This window comes from Athene cunicularia, assembly GCF_003259725.1.
Source record: "Athene cunicularia isolate RWA chromosome 8 unlocalized genomic scaffold, athCun1 chr8_part1, whole genome shotgun sequence".
Taxonomy (NCBI): Eukaryota; Metazoa; Chordata; class Aves; order Strigiformes; family Strigidae; genus Athene; species Athene cunicularia.
The window spans coordinates 25,168,156-25,191,421 of record NW_020799109.1 but is presented as its reverse complement, the minus strand read 5'-3'; the positions used below and the strand labels follow the sequence as shown (position 1 = coordinate 25,191,421).

The window sequence follows — 23,266 nt, the reverse complement described above, 5'->3', positions numbered from 1 at the left end:
GCGAGCAGCTCTTTTATAAACAAGTTTTTTTTTTTTTTTTTTTTTTTGTGTGGATGATTTTAAGACACATTCACCAGGCAGAATTTCTGGTTACAAAACCTAGGAAAAATATTATTTATTTTCCATTTTTGATGGTTAATAATGCCCTAGGTTTGCTCAATGATTAGAGAGAAGGAAATAACAGAATGGAGGGTTGAGAGGGTCACAGTGGAGAGAGGAGCAAGAAGATAAGGGAGAACACTTGTCAGAAAAGAAAAGCTAATCAGTGTGCATATGCACAAAGGCATGTGAATGTCCACATGCAGAAAGGCAGAAAAGGAAATGTGGTTTTGAGGTAACAGGAAAGTGAAGAGACCTGGAAGTAACTTGGATATACAGCATGTGTCTTTAGTAAGTCAAAACAGTAGTAAACCCAGTTCATCTGCCTAGAACATGCTACATATTTGATACAATTCCTAAACAGGTAAAACAGAGATTACTGACTAAACTGATCTTTTGGTTAAAATGTGCATCTCCTTACATCAACAGAGCTATTGCATGGTAAAATCACTGCTGGAAGTGCTGTTTACAGATCACATGTGACTTCTTCAAAGGAAAACTTACCAAAACCACTAAAGCTTAAATATACAATGTGGATGCGATGCTAAATACAAACATCATCTACCTCCAGACTTCAAGATTTAATAGAAAAATACCAAATATCACAGAACTTTAGACATAAAATCTGAGCAGCACTGAACTCTCTCCATCAGACCTATGGACAGTGGAAGAATCTATTTGAGGGAAGCTCTGTATGAAGCTTGAAAACAGACAGACTAATCACATTTCCAAGGAAAAAAAGGTTGTGCCTTTAGAAACAAAATTATTGACTCCAAGCACATTTCTGTTTAAGGCCCCCAACCAGAAGAATTAACAAGGAGTCGTCCCTCCTCCTGTTTGACACCAGTAGGAGTCTTCTGCTCAACAAAGAAGGTCTTTCTCTACAAGGTGCTGGGGAACAAGGATGGTACTCAGACGCTGTTTACTAATTTCAGATATTTTAGAGCCTAAATTAGACAATTAACAGCAGGAAAAAAGGCATCATCAGGATGCCATCTAGATTCTAGGTGGGCTGAGTTGCCCTTTGGTCATGCCCCCTCTCTCCACTTACTGTGGAAAGAGCCCTGGGTAGCACTGCTGCTAACTTCAGCATTTCAGTAGCATCTAAAATTAAATGGGTTGAATTTGGGCTTTCACACTCAGAGATGCTGAGATCCCTGCAGAAAAGGCTTTTCCCTGTTTCTTCTACTCCTTCCTTTTGCACCCCAGCCAAACTTTATTCTTTAATTGAACCTCTTTATTCATTCTTTTCACTCTTAGGTACAGAATTAGCAAGAGAAAGAAAAGGTTGGGGAACATAGCACTACTAGAACAAAATTTTAGACATAAGGTTGTTCTCTCCAAACTTTCAGGCCAGAAGGCAAAAGCAATAAGGAAGCTGGGACGCAGGTCCCAACCATTGGCTTATGGTTCTTCTGGCTCCCTGCTTAGGCTAGATGAGCCAAAATGCGACCTGTGGAAGATAGAAGATAACACAGAAAATGAAAGCAGAAGATACCACTGTTACATTAAGATGTCAATAAATTCTCCTGATGAAAAAATTAATCTGCTTATTTCAATTAATTATCAAAGACAGAAAGGTTCATCCTGTTTTGAAGGTACTTTGTGAAATAGCAGTTTTCTTTCAGATCCTTCAGAAAAACAAAACCTGGGTAGACATATGAGTATGGTTAGTTTGTTTGTAGAAGAAAGACCTTCAGAAAGGCTGCGTTTCTATTTGTTAGAAAACTAAAACTAAAATAGCCAGAAAAAGTATCTGCAAACTTTTTGCTTGTTCAAATGTCTCTCTCCATAGGATCTATCAGAGGTAGATGTGCTGATGACTTCACTGAAAAACCAAGCATTCCACTGAATGCCCACAGGGCAACAAAAAATTCCAGAGTGACTTTCTGACCATTACACTATCTTTCCATTCTTTTTGTTTTTAAATTGGAATCATGGTAATTAGTGATTTCTCAAGTGATGCATACTGCAAAACTCAAAGAAGAAGAGGCAGCCACAGTTTACACTGGTTTATGGGGGCAGAATGAACAGCAGAACTCTGCCACAGAGACTTCTAACAGTGCTTCACTTAAAACCATGGTGAGAAGAGATCAGGGCAGAGAACAGGAAAGAACTCACACTATTAAAAACCCTGAAATAATTTTTTTCAAAGCTTTAGAAACTTATACCATTTTTTTCTTTAAATGTGTTCACTGACTAAATTAAAATCAGTCGCTGTCACTGTATAGAGGCTGTATCTACTATCTTCTAAGGGAGCAAGTAGGGGTGAGGTTTGAGAAATCTTGTAATTATACCTCTACTTGGTAGCGTATATTCCTGAAAATAAAATTATGCATGATACATTAAAGAATCTAAATGTTTAAATTACACAAAATACATATAATATTTCCATTTTTAAAAATTAATTACTGCTTGATCTGTAAGTTGTTTTCTATTGTAAAAAGCAAGGTCTATACAAGGCAAAGGATACATGTGAGCCTGTAATACTTTGGAAAGGTATCAGAGCCACGAGAGGGCACTCTCGTAATCTGCAATTTGAATTTCTGCTTCCTAGCTTTTTCATTTTTAATTAAAAGGAAATCTGACTGTTTTGCAGAATGAAGAGATCTTACTTGACACACCAAGACAAAAGATTCTTCTCCAAATTAAAGGAAGCTAATGATATCTAAAATATTTTCAAATTAGACATTAGCTATAGAAACAGAATCTACTAATCAACAAAAGCTTACTTCAAAACTGTATTTTACAGAAACAAAACATGAATTACATTAAAAAATAGCCCTTACTGTTTATGACATCTGTCAATTTGTAACATTTTATTAAATGAGCATAGAAGGTACCTCCGGCTACATAAACAGTATTATCTATGCTAGGCATAGACGTGATCTCAAGCACATTTTATGAATCCAAATACAGGTAGATGCCCTTAATCAGAGCTTCTATGTTTCTGAAATTATTGTGGGGTTGCCTGCAGGATTATTTTTCTCTTTTTTTCTTAATGGTGTTCAGTCATCTTATACAGAACATGTATATTCAGCACTGCATTATCACAAGCATTGCCTCTCCTCTTTTTTATCTCTGGAAAAAAAAAAAGTCTTCAGAATAGCCCACTCTCACCACCTTTTTCAGGTTAGGAGGGTAATCAGTTACTGGAAGCCCTTTGTAGCTAATGATTATGTCGTTTATATTAGTGGCCATTGTAGGGGTATTGATAAATGAGGCTCTCCTGAAGATAAGGTTACTCTGAACACATCTTCCTGCCTGACACTTGCTATCTTTGTTGAACAGAAGCCAAGTATACCTACTGCAAACTGAATTACATATTGTCTAGTTAGTAGGATATACTTCAAAAAAAAGTGTAAAAGCTATATCTGTGATACACTTTTAAAAAGTAATAAAAAAATGGTAATTCTCTTCTATTCAAGAATACCAAGAAAAAAGTTTGGTCTAACTTAGCTTTTACTACCTTACACAGAAGTGTTTTTAAAACCTTCTTAGACACTGTATTTAGATCCTGCAAAGTCATGGGAAGTAGTTCACTTGCTTTCTTCATAAACAAACATTTAAAGTAGTGCTGACACACAGTGATTGCTGGTAAATCCACAGTTAGGATCCAAATGCCTGTTTCCATTATGGCTGCAAGGTAGTATATGCCTAAAGGTACAGGTATTACATACATTTCCTCAGAGACAAGGAGCATTGCTAACTTACTAATTATAAAGTAAACCGGTAGTTCTTATTTGGTATTCTGCAAACCTTCAAGAATGTTTTATTAGTCACTAAATACACTAGGACTATTGACATCCTGAAATGCTTGATTTTTAATAAGCTACCCTATCACCTGATATAACAGTAATATTACAAAGATCATATTCATGAAATCCAACAGATCTTCCTGACATTCTATCCTGGCTCATAATAAATACACTCCCTTTTTAGTTATATATTAATTTGGAACAATTTTATAGAGCTCTTACTGCATTTAGGCACCTGTCTACCCAGAAATCTGCATTACCTGGGAGTACATAATGAAACAAAATTAAAATAGATTATGCAAAAACTGAATGCACATTAGTCTAATACATGCCATATCCTCCTCATCAATAGTTAATGGAACTCAGTAATATCGTTGTCAAGATACTGCAGCACTGAAGCAATCTCATGCTTGCATTAATTTTTATTTCAAAAATTTTAGTTGGTAATTTCTTCTATCTTCTACATACCTAACTAATGTTGGAGATAAAGCATACCAGAGACATATTATTAGATCTAGGCATGAAACAGTTAACAGCAGCGCACATGCCAAGGTTTTAATAAGGCTTAACAATAAAAAGCTTCAATCCTCCACTTTCACTAGATTTTGTTGTTGTGGTTTTCCCTTGCTTAGGGCAATCCATCTGTTAATGTTGACTTGCAATATAGTTAAGCTCGCACATGTATAAAAAGCCTAGAAGAGCTAACCTAAGCAAGAGTAAGCTCAAATGAATATTACAGAGATAGAACAATTCATCTTAGGCAAAGATTAATTGTGTGTGCGCGCACGCGCGTGCACACAGGCACGTATGAGTGCACTCCCGTTATTCTTTTTTTTAGGAAAGACTTTTACAACACAAATTATAAAGGGGCAATCTGATCACTACAGTTTGTGAAAACACATTTAATTATTTATCCTCTGATTAGGTTTTGACAGCTATTTTACATGTTATAATTTATTTTGATTTACCGCTAATTTTTTTAAAGTCTAGTGCTGATCTGGCAAAAAACAACCCAACAAAAACCAACCAATAAAACCACTATGACAGCAGTGATAAAGCTTAGTAAATATTCATTGTTAAAAACAGCTCTGCACTGTGACCAGTGCTGGTATTCTCCCTGGGCCAAACTGGCCTTGTTTTCAATAAAACCAGAGAAGTATCCTTTCCCTTGAGCCCTGTTAGGCTGAGGCTGCAGTTGGAACTGTCATCTTCACACAAAAGCAAAGGGGTTGGGTTTTACAAACGCAAAGCCTAATTGGGAGATCTTCATGGCTGTACCCTTGACATTTATTAAAGCCTCATCAACAAAACAGGAAATAACTGTACTAATTAGCAGACCCACATACAAACTACTATTTGTTGGGGTAAAAGCAGATTCACTTCCTATTGTAAAGGAAATGTCCTCCTAGACCCCAAAATCCTGTTATGAACCAATTATTAAAATGATCATTTACAGTGAAGGAAACTTTCATATCATACATAATGTTTCAAAGAAAATATGTTTTACAGCATCTCAGGTAATTATTAATTAGTATTTACATTTCACTGTTTCCAAGAGGTGGAGAATGGAAAGCTCAATGCATGCATCTAACAGGAAATAAAATGTAAGACCAAATTCTTTATATACAAGTTTTTAAATGTTTCAGTATGGAAGTGATAGTAATAAAATGCAGAGGTACCTCTTGTTTGAAAGTAAGATGACTATTAAAAGAAATCCCTTTCTTTTGTTTGTTTGTTTAGGTTTTGGGGGGATATTCACATACACTGACATTGCAACTTAATACCTGGTCCTTACATTAACTATACATCTAAGTGCATAAACTGCACTTTATCATGATCCTTATACTTCTATAGACACTCATGGTCACTATTTTAGAAATCTGGGTGGAGAGGTTCATTTGCAGAGTAAAGAGTTACAGATAAAAGGATTAAACCTGATAACAATAGCAATCTGTGAAATTAGCTTTTTTTTAAATGGCAGATTCAGTACTAGATCAAACACAGTATCTCATACACATGTAATTGTGAATACAAATGTATTTTTTCATTTGGATGTAAAATTTAAAACAACCACTTATGAATAAAGAACTTGCATTTATGTTATCTGATTCAAATACCAAGAACAAAAAATGAAAACAGCAGTAGCAACAGCAGACTACTATTTTTTAGAAATATTTTGGTTTGTTTGCTTTTGGGGAGGAGGAAAAAGTGGGAATAGTGTGAGTGAGAGGTGAAAGGAAAAGTGCAAGAGCAGAGTTCCTGGGGAGCAATCACCATTTGCTCCTTTCTCCCCATTGGGCTCATGTGACATTTGGGACGAGAGTGGGGAGAAGACATCGGACCTTTAGATTGCAGCAGGGCAAAACTGCAGTGGTATCAGTTGTAAGCTTTGCTAGCAAACAAACCCTATATATGTACATGTATGTGCTTGTGTGTATACACATACATAAACACACATGTGTATATGTATATATGTAAACAAAACTGTGGCTGGATATGCACTCTTCCTGCCTTGTTTTCAAAACTAAAAGATGTCTGGTAGAAGCAGCAACAATAATATTGAAGGATTTAGTAGTATAGAGCTGTACGAAGACAAAACCATAAAGAAGTTAAATTGATCTGATTGACGACAGGCCTTCAAATGAATTGTTTAATTGTACTAAGGTAAATTATACTCTTTTGTGTCTCTAGACTCCTGTACCTAACAGCAGGTAGCACTACCATATCAGTAAATTATTGCAGATTTCTTTAATAAAAGCAGCCTATAAAAATTCCCTGACTACAAGGGTACATCTGTGTTACGTATTTACACAGATACATACAATTGTAGGCTCACCTACACTAATCTGTGAATGTTGGTTTATAATGCATTAAAAGCTATTTAGTACTTTGCATTATCAAATTCCTTGGAGTGGGAAGCTGCTACATATTAAAATGACAGTTACGTATTAGAAACAAATATTTTAAGAATCATTCATGTTATTAACATTAGAGTTCTATATTAATACGTTTAGAATTGTAGATCTTTTCTTCTGACGACTCAGTGAGGAAAATACACAAGTTCCTGAAAGAATGCAGGCACCACAGCTGTCTGTATATCAAAATATACTGAGGGCACATAGTTTAAAACTTTATCACTGGCTTTAAGAGATCATGAAAACATGTTCAAAGTAAAACCTGCCTAAATAATTAAAGCAGAAAGTCTTTGTATTATTTATAACCCTACTAAAAATAACGACAATACTAATGCACGATTTCAACATCATTCAGCAATAGTCTGCATCAGTTTTACATTAAATTTCACAAACTTTTTATTTATATGGATAAAAACTAATTCAAAATCAGGCAATTCAGGTTATCACTGCAATACTTAAAGCAAAAAAACAAGAGTTGTTAGATTAGCTGGACTGAATTTCTATACTTAATTCTCATATGAGGAAGATATATGCATTAAAAATCCATATAAAAACATTCATTATATGTATTTAAAACATGCAATATAATGAAAAAAATATATACTCACACATTAAAATATATACATCTACAGGTATTTATTCCCAGAAAAAGTGTTACATGAACTATTTTATTGATACCATTGAAATAAAACTGTCAAAATGAATGCAAAGACATTAAAACACTTGCCAAAGTCGACACACTACACCTGTTACTTCAAATCAAGACTAGAAAGGATTAAAGAACAAAAGGACAAGAGATTCACACCATATTAACTAGCTGACTTATTAATAAAATAATAAATCATAACTATCTGAGCAAAATTAAAGGCCATATGACTGTCAAATCAATTTACTAGGAACACAAAATTAATGTGCCCCACTATAAGGAACTAAAAAAGATAGCTTAACAGATCTGTGAATAGACCAGAATGTATTTGCTGTGAGAAACCTTAAGATTTAAATCTCAGATCCATACTTAGAAATCTCCTGTTTTTTCCCCTCTCAACAGGGATGAAATACAAAGAGCATTTTTGCACCGTTCAAGCAGTACAGCAGTATTACCATAAACACAGCCTTTTAATCACACAACCCAAACACCCACACCAAAATAATCTTAAACAGATTCACTGATGCATTACTATAAATGGCAAAAAATCTTCCTCATATGTATGCAAATAAGAACAGAAGTTTCAGGTGTCTTACCTGTGCCAGTCGTCTTTTTTCTGAGTTTGCTCTTTTCTCATAATGCAATGTGTAGACAGGAGCAGTCTGTACTGCACCAGCACTGCAAGTTCCATACTCTTCCTCACTCTCCTACGTAACAAAACAGATTTAAATTCCTTTATCTATAACCATTATCTGCAAACGTACCCTCCATATTATGCATGCAGAATGCATTCAAAATTATCTTGCCACAATCTATTACTGTCATGAAAATACCATCTGTAGGAAGAAAATCTAATTTACCTTTTCAAGAAGCTGAATTATCAACACTGTTATTTAAAAGCTGAATTGTTCAAATGTCTAGGAAATATTTTTGAAAGTTTTCTTAAAATAGCATAAAATATATCTAAAATCCAGTTCCTTCTACCTACAGAAAAAATTTATGTGGAAACAAAATTTTCAATGGGAAAAGCAGCTGCAAAATGCTTAAAATATATTTTCTGATATTTTGGCAATGTTGCTTTTGCAAAATGAAACTATTCCTTCATTTTTAAACATTGCCATTCTTCACATATCTTTAAGAAACCAAAACTACACCTTCTGAAATACACTGTACTGAAAGAGTCTCCCATCTCAAATTCTCAGCTTGAAGCAAAGGCTTCGATTGTGATATCAAAGCAATCAACTTTATGAATACATACATCCTGTTAATGTATCTTTGAAGACCTCTGTTGTTCTATGATAAAATATGCAAACAATAAAGAGATTATTCAGTGGATGCATAGAATGACAGATAGTTGCCAGAGGGCTCGTTATGAAAAATGTATTGTTGAACAAAGGGCTAAGCATATTTCAAAAGTCATTAAAAACACAAATCTCATGTGATTTGTAAAGTATAGGCTTCAAACTGATACAGGAAGCAATATAAGAAAGTAAATAGTGTACTACATACCTTGTGTTTTAACTTACTCTTCACTTCTTTTATTCCTTGCCTTGCCTGATTTTTTGCCTGGAAAAATAAAAAGGACTTAAGCAGCTCTGCAAGACACTGGCTGTAGTCATGGAACATGCTTTATGATGCCATACTTATTTTACCTTTTTTTTAAACACCTGGTGATATAAAGAAGGGCAATAACCTTTACCACAGCTTTCATACATGCACTGTCAGTATATCTTATATAGTCATGCTTTGTCTGTATATTTAAGGATTTTTTTCAGTACATGCGTGCCAATGCTGTGAAAACATATATACTCAAAAATTCTCCAATATTACTAAGGACAGGCTAAAAATGGTTCTGTACATCTCTCCTTTACTTGAAATGGTCCTTTAAATTTGAAAGGATATTTTAGCAGTAAGGCATGTTGGAAAAATGTTAAGATTTTCAAGATGACTGTTACAGTGTTCCAGTCTGGCAACTTGCAGGGCAACATCAATCTTAAGAGAAATGAAGTGATTTCATATGCAGATGGAGATTTTGCCCAGTGTTGTTGAACAGCATAGTGCTGCTATTTAGGGGAGAATTCTGTATGTATTAAAATAGGCAGCCAAGGATCACTGTTGCATAGGAAACAGCCAAGAATGTTCTTCAATAGAGAAATGAATTATCAATACAGAATACCATGTACGTATGTTAAGAAACATTATTTAATGGGTGGGGGAGGGGTAGGAAAAAAAAAAAAAAAAAAGAAAAGGTGAGGGGAATGACACCAAAAACCCTAACCCTAACAGAAAAAAACTTATCTTTCTTAGATGAATATAAGAAAAAAATACAAAAGTTTTCAAGGTTGTCTTGAAACAGGACTTTAAAAAAAATATATTTAAAGGGCATCAGTATGTGGAAAACACCCATTTTTCTATAGTTTTCTATACATGGAAATTCAGAAAAAGAAAATCAAGAGGTCAGAGAGTCTTTTTTGATCCTTAAATCATACATCTATAAGCTCAATAACAGCACAATGGGGTGCCATGTAGCAGATGCTAACCTGAGAGCCTCTTTAAACTTTCCAGATCATGCTCACACCATTTGGATTAATTTTGGGAGTGCTTTGTTCTAACTCTGAGGGATGGTACCAAGCATATTACTCAAGGCTACCAATCAGTTATCTAGCAATCAAGAAATGCGTATTTCATTTTTATAAGAGGCTCCATAAAGGGCATCAGCATAAGAAATTAAATGGGGTATAAGTAAAAAAAATACCTCCTACACACAGATCCTCACAAAATTTACTAATGTTTCATAGCATACACAGAAGTTCACTGTGAAGGACATAATTATCCAAATTGAAGGCTGGGAGAAGATCATGTAACCAGCAGTCTAAGTTAGTGCAAACTGAAGAATAATTTGCAGATAACCTGTTAGTGAACCATTTTTTAAAATCATAAATGAGTCCATGAATATGAAGTATATTTAATTTACTTACCTGATCCTCTACATGACTGCTGTGTTTTTGAACTGACGTAAAACTAAAAATTCTATTTGAAAACTTTACTTAAAATGCACTAGCTTAGACTGATGTCCTGATGTATTCAGGACTACTTGTTATGCATCCAACTAGTGAAAACATTTGGAAAAGCAAAAAAGGAAGCCAAAAGTCTTTTCCCATACATTAAAAATGCAACCTTAAAATACTTCCCCCTTCATTTTACACTACTGCTCTTTTTCTATACTGAAAAATACCATAAAATTTTACATGCTTTATTTGTTAGTCAGTCTTTGAAAACAAGATCTTTTAAGCCTAAAAGTATAAGCATTAAATCCAGTTATAAGTTAATATTCTAGTATAGTCTTTAAAAGAACAGGTGATAGAAAAGACCTGCTGCACACATAACTGATGCTTTACCACATCTTTTCAGAAAAGTGAAATTGCATGTGTATAAGCCAGGACTCCATTTGTCCAGCACAAAATGTATCTCTTCTGAATACACACCTCTACATCATGCTAACACTATATACTGGAACACTCTATTTATGTTACATATAAATGTAACATTTACAAAATCTTTTACACTCACATTAACTTTGCGATGCCTGTGTTGTGTTACCAGACCATAGTGTGAATGACAATTTCTATTTTCAGAGGCCCTATTTTAAACATGTCACTAAGTTAAGAAGAGTTTACAGCTATGTATCAAATACCTAAATGATATTTAAATAATCTTCTAATATGTAGTATGATTGAAACAAAGACAGTACACTGATGCTTTAAAAATGTATATTGTTATGTACAAGCTATCTGGAAGACTCTAAATCAATTCTAAATCCTAGTGCTATGAGAAAACAAATGAAGCTAAAAAATTTCTACTGAAATTCTTCTGAAGTGTTTTTCTGCAGTACATTTATAAAACGCTTAGGTCCTTAAGTATTCAGGAAGAATGAGAGTTTGTAGGAAGTTGCTGTATTTTTATGTATTATTTATTTAAAATAGATGATCTTACAAATTTATACGCTGTTTTCACAGCCGGAGTGGCTTTGGTCATTGCTGTGTTGATCAGTGCACTGCCTTTCTGCAATATACAAAAAAATTTATTTTAGCAACATTTTAACAGAAGTCAAACCTTAAGACAACATCAAGGAAAAATAAAGTGTGCTGTAAAGAAATAACAAGCTTCGTTTTAAATCGGTAAGAATAACACAGCTGTGTTTCCTCCCCAACCTGCTGTCTGCAGCTACACAAGGGTTACAGTACATCATTATCATAGCTGACACATTTATCAATGCATTCTAACAGAATGATGTATTTTCAGTCGTCATTCATTGTTACCATTTCAAAATCAATTCAGAAGTCATGGCTATTTTTCATGTGTTCCTATCATATTTATTACACAACTTAAAAATATTCTGACCTGACAGAAAGAATTCTCTCATTTAATCAAACAAGGATTGTCTTAATCCAAAATAATATATTTTACTAATCCTGCAAAACAACAAGGCTATACCAAGGGTCTTTTGCTAGTCAAACTGCACAAATCCATATTAACTAAATTGCTATTTACTGGAAGTGATAAACTTTGTACCAAATTGTACTGTCACACCTAATTCACAATTATGGAATGTAACATGATACAGAAAGCAGTGAAATTTGTGATTATACAGACAGAAGAACTTTGTGTGACAGACGGAAGAACCTTGTGTGTTTTGGCATTTGTTTTGTGTATGGGACTTCTTAAATCTTCAAGAAAAAGCCCACAACATTATTGCATGTAACACAGACATGTTATCTATTATAGAATGTACTTTCAAATAAACAAACTTTTATCATTATATATATGTAAGGAAAAGGACAAAGACTTTAAGAACAGGATAGTCACTATAATTACTTAACCAAGTATACCTTCACTGTATGCATCCACTGCTGATAAGATCTTGAATTTCCTGAAATAGAAATGTAACACAATCAAACATATATTCAACGTTTTAAATGTTTCATCTCTCCTCACAATCTGCATAAAAAATTCCCTTATAAGATTATTGATTTATTTCACTCTTCCCAGATGGACAAGGAATGTAAAGATAAGAATATGTGTGCACTAAGAAAAAAGCCTAGGTATCTCTTATTTCACTGTATCTATTTAGTTAGTAAAAGCTTATCTTTTCACCACACAGAGTTTTTAACTCTTTTAATTAAGGTAAAAGAGAAATTAAAACTTCAATAAGGTAACATACTGCTTGGAAGTCTAAAAACACCAGCCCAAAGGAAAGAATAATATATAATGAACTGTATTCAAGTATAATGGACAAACTTTCAAGTACAACAATGACATGGACTGCAGACGGTACCATCCCAAGGAAAAAGAATGAGAGAAAAGTCTAAGGATTATGGCACAAAGAGAGAAAAGTCTATTATGGCACAGCTATATACTCATGTGCAGGAAAAATCCTTTTAAATTATTAACTGTATCTACTTTCTTTCACAAACGAAAACCTCTAAAAGTCAAGTGAGAGCTACTGGCTTCTGTAGGACTACTGAGCCACTAAACTGGTGATGACAGACAGGGTTAAATTCTACTGAGCACTTGATGAAGAAAGGACCATATTGATATATCCTTGACAATGAAGAATTTTAACAGGGATTCTCAAAACTTCTTCAGCTTTGCAGTAATCAATTAACTAAGGTCTGGGTGGAATTATTGCATTGGCTAGTGGAAAGCCAAAACATTCTCCTAGAACATGGCTGAGAACTAACTGGATCATTGTAAGAGGTATTCCCAAGTTTCTCAATGAGGTGAAAAAATTGGGTTGTTTATATCCCTCTCAGGCACTTTCACCAATTCCACTAAATTCTTTACAAGCAATTTTGAGACATCCAAACTCCCAGGAATGATGTCACAAGTGAAAGCAATGCTTGCTTAGAAAGGAGAGAACCTGATGATCATTATGTTCCTTACTAGAGATAAGAATGCCAAAGACCAACCATAAAGCAAAAATTACTCATTTTTTACTCCTTCGATATGGCTCTCTGGAACTACCAGAAAAGGTAGTATGCCAATAACATGTAATAAGATTAAATTTAACCAATGCTAGTGTGTTAATGGAACTTTAATGAAGCACAAGTACTTTTTTTAACATGACATTTCATAACTTCAAATTCTTATCAACGATATTTATATATCATCTGGCTTGTGTCCTTAACAGCGACTCTTTCCACAACTGATTTTTCTCTCTGTCACAGTCTATGACTTAAGCAATCACTACAGGCAGTAAATGAGCTGACAGAAAATCACCAAGAAGTTTAACTGTCTTCTAGTTGTGTAGAGACTTCAGGGAAGGCAATAAAGAAAACAGATAAATACTCATCTACAAAAAAGAACATGCTAACACTGCATACCCTCAGCTAGCACTGAACCTCCTGAAACTCCAGCAAGAAAATGCTGAATCCTTAAAATAAATTATTATTCAAAGGGAGGTTCAAAGGTTTTCACTTTTTCAGTTTTTCTTATACTACCACCATTGATATTAGAACAACTCGAAAAAAATGACTGCTGTAGTAAAATTCATGTGATTACAAATTACTTTAATGGACACATTCTACAAGAAATCCAAGTGCTAAGCCAATCAATCATCACTATATTCTTGAATTGAAAGTTACATAAAACTCTTGAGAACTAATACTTCTGCAGACTAATACATGTAACAGAAAATACAGAAGATGGCTGACAAATTTCTTTTCATATATAGTCACAGGGAAATAAGTTTTGACCACTTTACTAGAAAAAAGAAAATAATGTAAAATAATGAAATTAAATTTTATTCTCCAATTGCCACTTTAATTTTCTGTGATGTGTTTAGTTATGCTCACATATGCAGAAAAATGCAAATTAAAAAGAGGTTACTTAAACACTTTCTGTTTGATTCAGTATTCTTTAAATTATACTCTCTATAGCTAAGACTATGTTCACCTGTCCTTGTAGCTCACACTAACTTTCTGTGACTTTTCTGAAGGCTGGATTTCACCTATTTTTTTTAATACCTAGGGCTTCCTGATAAATTTGAAGGGAGTTAACTCTGCAAAGAGATCATAGTTCTACCCCATTAGCGTCACAAAATGTCACCTTCAATTGCATACATATTGTTAGCCCTGCACTTCATAACGATAATGAGACAGCAGTTATGTAAATACTGAATATGTGCCCTAAGCAATTTGTCCACAGCCTGGCAATATACAGCTTGTCTGACTTGAAAAGCATGCACGCAGTGCAATCTAACCGAGGACTGCTAGCGAAGCCGAGCGTTCCCTCCTGAGCAGAGCCAGGTGAGATGTGGTTCACAGGCTGCCAGAGCACGGCCAAGAAACAAGGTTTATCTAACTTCTACTGCAGTTTTATTGCAGCCTCCTGACCCCCTAACTGCAGTCAGCAAACGAACTCTGAATACCGACACCACCTATCTGAATAATGGCTGCTCAAAGACTAAAATCTGTTTACTGAGCAGCATAAGTTATCCTAAAAAGGCAGAAAAGAAGTAAATCTCTGTATAACTAACCACACTTTAATCAAGAAACAAATTATGTGCTAGATCACAGCACAAGACACAGAGGGCAGGAGACAGCAGTGAAAATCTTGAACAAAAGGATTTATGTACTCTGAGTATAAAAAAGGTATTTTGCAGATGGTGAAGGTGGCTCCACACTACTTGATGATTTCTCCCTGGGGGCCAAATCCTCCCCTATACATATGCTCATTTAAGGGTAGTCTTGCAAAGGAAGACCATCTAAAACTGCCATATGCAACTCAGTGGATTTGTTCAAATTGCATAACCTCCATTTACTGAGGAAGCTTCTCCACTACTTTCAAGATTGACCGTAAAGTAGTATTTGTGCTGTGTCATGCATATTTTGATAGCATCTATGGTACTTCAAATAACAATAGAGCTAAATGTTTAACAGAAAACCATTCAATAATCCTGTAATAATCAGGAATGGATTCAGCATGCAATCTTCTATACAGGTTAACTTTGTAAACTAGCTAATGTGAAAAGTGTTATAACAATTGTCAGTGAACATAACTGAGGGAAATAACACAAGGAATATATTTTGGTTTATGAAGAAGGCAAACTTCCATTATCCCTTCTCAGATGATATATAAATGTAAGAAATTTTCCCCTCTTTTTTAGAGGAACACATTTGCTGGAGAAAGCAAATTTCTGTAAAAATTCAGGAAACCTCTCCGATTTCTGCACTGCAGAAATAATTAGATGGAAAAAAAAACCCACATTAGAAATGTTTACAGAAAACAACAATCTAGAAGAAGTTCAGCAGCATAAATTTCAAAATTATTTTAAAAATACAATTTACACAGAATGTATCATCATATAAATATGCAGTTTAAAATGTAAACAATATAGTGATATTTCATCATATACTGAAATCTAAGTATTATTTTACTGGATTAAACTAACATATCTTCATTTAATATACTGATACAACTAGATACATAATAGCATACGTACCAGAAGTGGTTTTTTAAAGGCTAAAATCCTTCCAAGAATGAATGGAAACAATGAAGCACTAACAAGATTAATGACTTCTAAAATTTACAGGACATTGTGAAGACATCATCATGTTCAAAAGTTCCCAAAGAAGTGTCAATGCGTACATTCAAATTAATTCTGTACCTCCACAAAAGCCTCCTGCTGTGATTTCTTCTTCAAAAACATCAGAGAATCCTCTTCCTGCATTTAATTTTGATAGACGACCATCAATAAACTGGAAAAAAAAAAAAGTCCCACTTTACTGGCCCTTCTAGTTCTTTACAGTGTTATAGTTCTAACTGTGTACATTATAATGGAGTATGTATGTTCAAGACAACATATGGCTTAAGGATAATATACTGCTTTTAGATGGATTTTGCAAGAGCAGTTGCAACTATGAGCAGCAGAAATGCCAGAGTATTTAATACTGATCAAGTAAATTTTATGCAAAATCTACACATTTTTGTTCAGAAATATTTTTAACGGTTTTCAAGCTTTTTTTGCTTTTCTAATGGCATGAAAATATATGAATTTATTTCCTTACAAATGGTAGCTTACATTTGTAATCATATAAAGGTCACTGAGACGTTCTCTGATGTTCTGCTGTGAAATTGTATGTTTACTTCATATTATCAACAAAACAACATAAACAAACCATTCTATGTTTCCCTTTCTGGGTATGCATCAACGGGTCCAAAGTAAGATTTGCTGTACACAAAAAAATATCTGTAGAGTAACTGGAAATATTTCACCACACCCAGTTCAAAGAAACAAGAGGCTACAATGTCTACCTGAGGTCCATTAAAAGTGTATGTTTTCCACATGAAAAATGACTCTATAAGGAATGACTATATGAGGGAGAATTGTAGCAGAACCATCCAGTGAAATAGCAGAGGAAGACTGTGTCTTGGCTTCAGAAATGGTGGTAGCAGCAGGTTGGATTTGACTGGCAGTGTGAAAGCTTACTCAAAGGATGTTTCATTTAACAGTATGGGAACGTGACACAAAGTGTCAAATCAAAGCAAGGCATAATGCCAAGGCAGGCCCCTAAGACCCTCTCTTCCTGACTAAGCACAGTTCAGGGTTGACACCACTGTATTTTTAAGTTCTAACACATCTGTCTGCCATTTTTGTGTCTTTTAAGCACTAACACTTACTTAGGTGCATCTACAAATCCATATTGCAACAGTTGTCCTTATGTAGAGGTTACAGCTGCCATCAGCACATGTATTTGCAGCTACATATAAGTGCATATTACAAAGACTGAAATGATCCAAATACATTAGAAAAAGTCAAAATAAAATAATAATTAAATGTCTTGGAATGAATACATTCTTTGCAAGAATTACTGTGCTTCAGAGAAGTACAACAAGCGCGTTAAAGGTTTAAAATTCTTTCAAGAAGCAACCCCTCCATTTTTGTTTTCAAAAGGCTAACTCAAGCCTGAGAGATAAAGTGAGAAAGCATTTTTTCAATTATACACAGTTCACCTTCTAGCAAGAATTAGGAGTTATTCACTGGTACTAAACGGTACATAGGAATGAATCAAAATTAATTATTTATAATATTTTTAATCTATATCTTATTTTACCACAGATTAACCAAACAGTGTCAGTAACAATCTGATGCTTGTCAATGAACAGACTAGTGACGTGGAACAAACTACTTTCTCAGAGTACAAAAATTCCTGCAGCCAGAATAAGGCAAGCACGAAGATAACCATTTCTTTCTCTTTCATTTTCTTGTCTGAATTTCTTCTTATTTTTTCGTTTTACACCAAGTTGGCTTTTTTCCAATTAGGATGGTTCATGGTCAGACCACTATGGGATCACTGGATTATTTCACAGTAAGAAAAAGAGATAAGAGCATCTTTAGCTACTGCTGTGGAAAACCCTCCCCACACCCCACTCCTATCCCCAGCCTTTGAACTCTAAGACATTATCTCTTTTGGGAAACTTATGAATTCATTCCATACTATAAACTAACCTAAGATTTATGGACATACTCATCATTTGGTAAAATTCTATCAACAGAGGGCTGAGACACTGACTGAATTTTAGTTTTTAGAGGATCACTCCAACTGAGTATTTAATGTAAATACTGACAAACAGAACTGTTAGCAAAAAGATACTGGAGACATTATTCAAAGGAAATGATAAGTGTTTGTAGTGGTAGTAGCAGTTATTACTTTTGAGTAATTTACTGTTAATGGTTGCGCTTAAATTGCTACATGAAGAGAATTGCATGTGGAATTACACATACACTTTATGGTTTTCTCCTACCATTTTCAAACCTATCCCCCCTCAAAAAACCTGGGTCTGTTATTTCAAGAAATGCATTCACTTTGAGAACCAGAGAGCCCTTGGTTGACTACTGCTTTTAAATAAAAACTAGTAATTCCAGTGCTACTCTTGGATTTTAATACAGAACTACCATAATCCTTAAATAATTTTGAATTCTAAAACCAAAATATAAACCATATCCACTTCAGAAGACCCTGTTGAACTGGTGATAAGGAGGGAGGTAGGGTAGGGGAAGAGAGATGATGTTTGTGACTAAACCAAGAAATTTATTTAGGGAGGAGTAAAAATTCCAAGTCAATTCATCCATACTTAAAAACAAAAAGTTGCTAGAAGCAAAGAAAACATCATAAATGTAATTTCCACAGAATAACAGCTCGATAGCTTGCAAGAAGACAGCTCAATTCTTAACACTGGTAAATGAAATTTGAAATTACTGACACTTTTCAAAGACTTAAGAGTCTTCAAGTCCTAATCCAGCATTCATTATTTATTTTTCTAGTGAACACTTTCCACCATTTTAGGAACAAATCCCAATAAGTGTTGCAGATTACATTACTTATACAACTAGATTATTTAATGAGACAGTCTAGCATTAGGCTTCATGCCAGTTCCAAGAATGATTTAGCATTTTTCCTGGACACTCAACTGAACTATTTGACTTGTAAAATGCAACTATTATTTGCTTATGTTTGCACCTTGAAATAAGTATTAGCTACCTTCCATGTTAGCCTAATTAAAGGGAAGCCTTTCTAAGGCTCAGAAAAAGCTAACAAATAGCATACATTATAGAACAAATATCAAAGATGTGGAAAAAAATAAGTGAAAAAATAAGTAACATAAGTATATAGGCTAAGAAAACAAACATTTAATCTGAAGAAATATAGTCACATACAGAATATTTAATCAGGAAATAAGAATATTTAATATATCAATAATAGTTTTATTTTTAAGAAAAGTATTTTTATACAACTAAATTTCCTAATAGTTTAAGAATAATGATAACCAGAGTTTTTAAAATTTAATCTATTCAGGGCAGAATACAGCTTTAGAAAACCAAAGCCAGCAAATTGCAGCAAACTGAACTTCATACGTCCCTATAGTTGTGATCCATGTCAGGGTATTTATCACAGTTTACTTCTACAAATTCCTGGAAAATACATGTTTTGCATAGACCGTTTGGTGTATTCTGTTTCAGATCAATATAAACAGTACTTTCAGTTTACAAAAATGTGAAGTCATCAATCTGATGTAAAAGACATCTCCATAATTTATAAATCCAAGAGAGTGATTTGTGGCTAAAAGATAATCTAGGCATGGTCGCCACTAAAAATATCCTGTCTCAATTTTCAGTAAAGACTATGATGCTGAATAAGGGAACAAAAATCAAGTGTTAATGAAAATGGGATACAGAAATGGACATTATAGTACCTGACAAATAAAACTTGAGTCAAAAAAACCCTTAGATCTCTGTTACATGATTCTAAGGAAACCAGCATATATATCTGGAAGTAAAAAAAAATAAGTATATGAGTCTATCAAGGTAAAGGAAACACAGCTGAAGAATAACAGTACCATTACTTTAAAAAAAAAGGTTGTGATAACTGCTGATCTGTCAGTTTGCCCTTAACAATTTGATGAGTCTTACCAATACATTTTTTGGGGGAAAAAAGGTAAATGAGTAAATGGAAAAATGTAGCATATGAGTTATCAAAACACTGGTTCTCACAGATTCTCTGACAATTAATTTTCTAGATAAATGAAATGCAATTCACCTGTATCACAGAAAAGCCTCTTGAATGTGCCTCAAAATACCAGTCTAGATGAAATAAAAGCAGGGTACCTGAACAGGACACCTGAACCTTTGGTTGGATGAGAACTGGCCCAAAAAGGAGATTAACAGCTTGTAATGAAAGGAAAACTGTCAGGCTGTAAGTGTCACTGCTCATGGTATTTAAGAATAAGTGTTGGGACTGATCCTATTTACAGGTCAATTAATGATTTTGGTACAAAAAACTGGCATGTGCTAATACATTTGGGAATATCATTAATAGAACGCACATGAAAATGCAATACAAAGTAAAAACTGATGATGTTGAATATTAAAATAATTTGAATGGGAGTAACACAAAGAATTAATTGCACAACTTATTCCAGCAGTGACTTCCTACTACTTTGGTGAAAAGATACAATTTCTGAAATTAAAAGAATGGTTAATTTAGAGAAATTAACATGTTTTAATGGAGGGAGGAGAAGGAGACTAAAAACCTACAAAGAAAAAAGGAGAGAGGAAGGATTTTATAAAATGGCACAAATAAAGCTTACTCATCAGTTATGACAAAAAAAGGGCATGTAAAGTACCTATTTTCTGCTTGGTCTAGGTTTAAGGCTGCTTTTAAGAACTATTTTCTGCTTAAAGGATTTTCCAGAACAGAATAAAATGCAGTTTAGCCTTTTTGAATACAAGCAACTTTGAAAACAGCTCATTTGTTAGTGGGAAAAACTGGAGAAGATGCAGCTGGGCTGAGGATTAGCTGAAAAAGTAGGAGTAACCTTCACAACAGAAACCAGAGAAATGAAAATAAAACCTACTACTACTATTAAACCACACACATCATCAAAATTGTTACTATTTCCTAATCCTCTAAAATATATAACTTCCTTTAGTTGAAATAAAATTAAAACAAGCTATAAACAAACTGTAAACTGATTCTGTTTAATTGAACACATATTAAAATGTAATGAGTAAGTACAGAGCCACACTGACAAGTCCACTTATTTCAGTGGAGTTAAACCTTTTTCATACAGCTGAGGATCCTGCTTTAGTAGCAGTAGTGTGACAACAATGTAGAAACATTGCTTGTAGGCAGCTTGCTATTGAGAAAGTTTCATGCTAGCTTATCGCACCGAGATGAACAAAACTGTTTACTCCATTACTTCTTTCCATTTCAATCATACATGATAGATACTTCAAAAGGTTTCAGATTTCTTATTTATAATTTTATATTTTTATTTATTTTTTGTTATCATATAAACCACAGTAAAATTAAATTAGCTCAATTCTATGACCACACAAAATACTTTCATACAATTAGGAAAAACATATTTTCACAGAACTTCTACAAAGTATCTTCCTTGTAAAAATCTTTAGACACTAGCCTGTTTTTTGAACATAAGAAGATTGTACATATAATGAATTTCCCTTATCTATCATGGTAGTATATCTTCAGAGAAGTCCACCAGATTATTTAAACATGAATTCCCATGCCTCAGTTATTCCAGATATTTCCAGACACATATATACTTTTATGAGTCTTCTGATTTCATTCAGATTTTCCTTGATTTTCCTAAAAATCTAGTAATAAGTTTCTTAACACGCTTTTGATGCAATGGGAACATGTGATGAAAAGGGTTAAAAGATTTACAGAATAAAACTAAAGAAAAAAATTCATTTCGAACACTGTAATGAAACCATTACTGAGCTGTGCCAGACATTCAAAAATTTGTTCTCTATTAGTTCAAAAACTTCCTTAACAGATTAGCTAGAATATTCTTCAGTCCACCCCTGTGGCTCAGGTTTGTAAGATTCTCTGTGTTCATAGTTCAAAAATGCTAGCAATGAAAACTGAAATTACAGTATGAATCCAGTTTTTAAATAAAACACCACTGAAATCCAAATTTAAGTAACCACTATGTTGTTCGGATTCTTTGGTCATAAGCCAAGAGAGTTGAAAATGAAGTTCAACCATCAAGCTTGGAGACCTCATGAGTTTTCTTGTTTAGATGAGTTGCTGACTAGCTCTGCAGAGACGCTGCACTGGCTCTGCACCCTGGGGTTATTTTTTTGTGGAGTTTACCACAACCACCACCACTCTTTTTAACTATAACTGAAGATTTAAAAAAAATAACAAAACTGGTATGATCATCTGTATGCAAAGTTCTTGTACTTATATTTTATCCCAGAGTTTAATAAGCTGACAGAAAAGAAAATGAATTTAAATATGGATATATTTTAAGAGGAAATGATTAAACGTGGGTCATTTACCCTCCCATACCTGTTTAAACAGTTGAAGATTAACAGCAGTTTCCAGGAACTGCTTAGTAGTACTGGAACGATGCTTCACAAAACTATTCTCACAAAAAGTTATAGGCTCTCCCTAAAAAATTTAAACAGAAGAAGTTAGATGGTAACTAGAGTATATAAATATGCTGATGTATTTAACATTCTCCATTACAAATTTATTTATTCATAGTCAATACACATAAATATTCCCTTTCAAGCAATCTTGATAAATATGCAGCCAATTAAACAGACACAGACAACAACAAAAAAAAGCACAAAATCTTCATACAATAAGTAAATAGTTCTCAAAATAATTACTGCAATCGAACCTCTTGTTTATTAAGTCAGTCTACAAAATACGCATTATAAGGAAAAAGTAAAGTGGTTTATATTTAGTTCATGTTACCTTTATACCACTCTTCATTAAAAATTTCACAGAATCATAGGGTGGTTTGGGTTGGAAGGGACATTAAAGCTCATCCAGTCTCACCGCCCCTGCCATGGGCAGGGACACCTTCCACTAGACCAGGTTGCTCAAAGCCCCATCCAACCTGGCCTTGAAGTTCAAGGAAGTGGTTAAAATGTTGAGGAAACAGGCCTACTGCTTCAAATAATTTAACATGCATTATTGTTCAGGATTTTTCTGATCCTCTGGCATGCTAAACCAACAATACTAGTAAATCAAAACGATAATTCAGTCCAAAAATATGTATCTGCACCAATTTTTTTTTTATATTTATTCTACCAAAACATGAGAAGATTGATAAATATATGGATGATTTAACAGGAAATTACTGAAAAATACACTTTTATTTTATTTTTGCACTAAACAAAAGCTACAAACTTTCCAGAACCTGTTATGGAGAAAGTCTGAGCAGATGAAATTACTATTTAATAAAATAAAATATATTTCCCCAACATGGGAAAAGTGCATAGTCTATAGTTATCAAAAACCCTGCAC

At 33.9% G+C, this 23,266-nt stretch overlaps 1 protein-coding gene across 1 annotated transcript in view; it reads right to left on the bottom strand.

Annotated features, from left to right (window-relative positions):
• The window catches only part of DENND1B (DENN domain containing 1B), a 161,858-nt gene that overhangs the window by 9,970 nt on the left and 128,622 nt on the right, over positions 1 to 23,266 (bottom strand). The window contains exons 14-19 of the mRNA XM_026853973.1: positions 22,298 to 22,399; positions 16,087 to 16,177; positions 12,308 to 12,348; positions 11,412 to 11,480; positions 8,928 to 8,984; positions 8,015 to 8,125 (exon numbers count right to left, since the gene is read on the bottom strand). Coding sequence (XP_026709774.1) covers positions 8,015 to 8,125; positions 8,928 to 8,984; positions 11,412 to 11,480; positions 12,308 to 12,348; positions 16,087 to 16,177; positions 22,298 to 22,399 — 471 coding nt within the window. The remainder of the gene's footprint in view (positions 1 to 8,014; positions 8,126 to 8,927; positions 8,985 to 11,411; positions 11,481 to 12,307; positions 12,349 to 16,086; positions 16,178 to 22,297; positions 22,400 to 23,266) is intronic.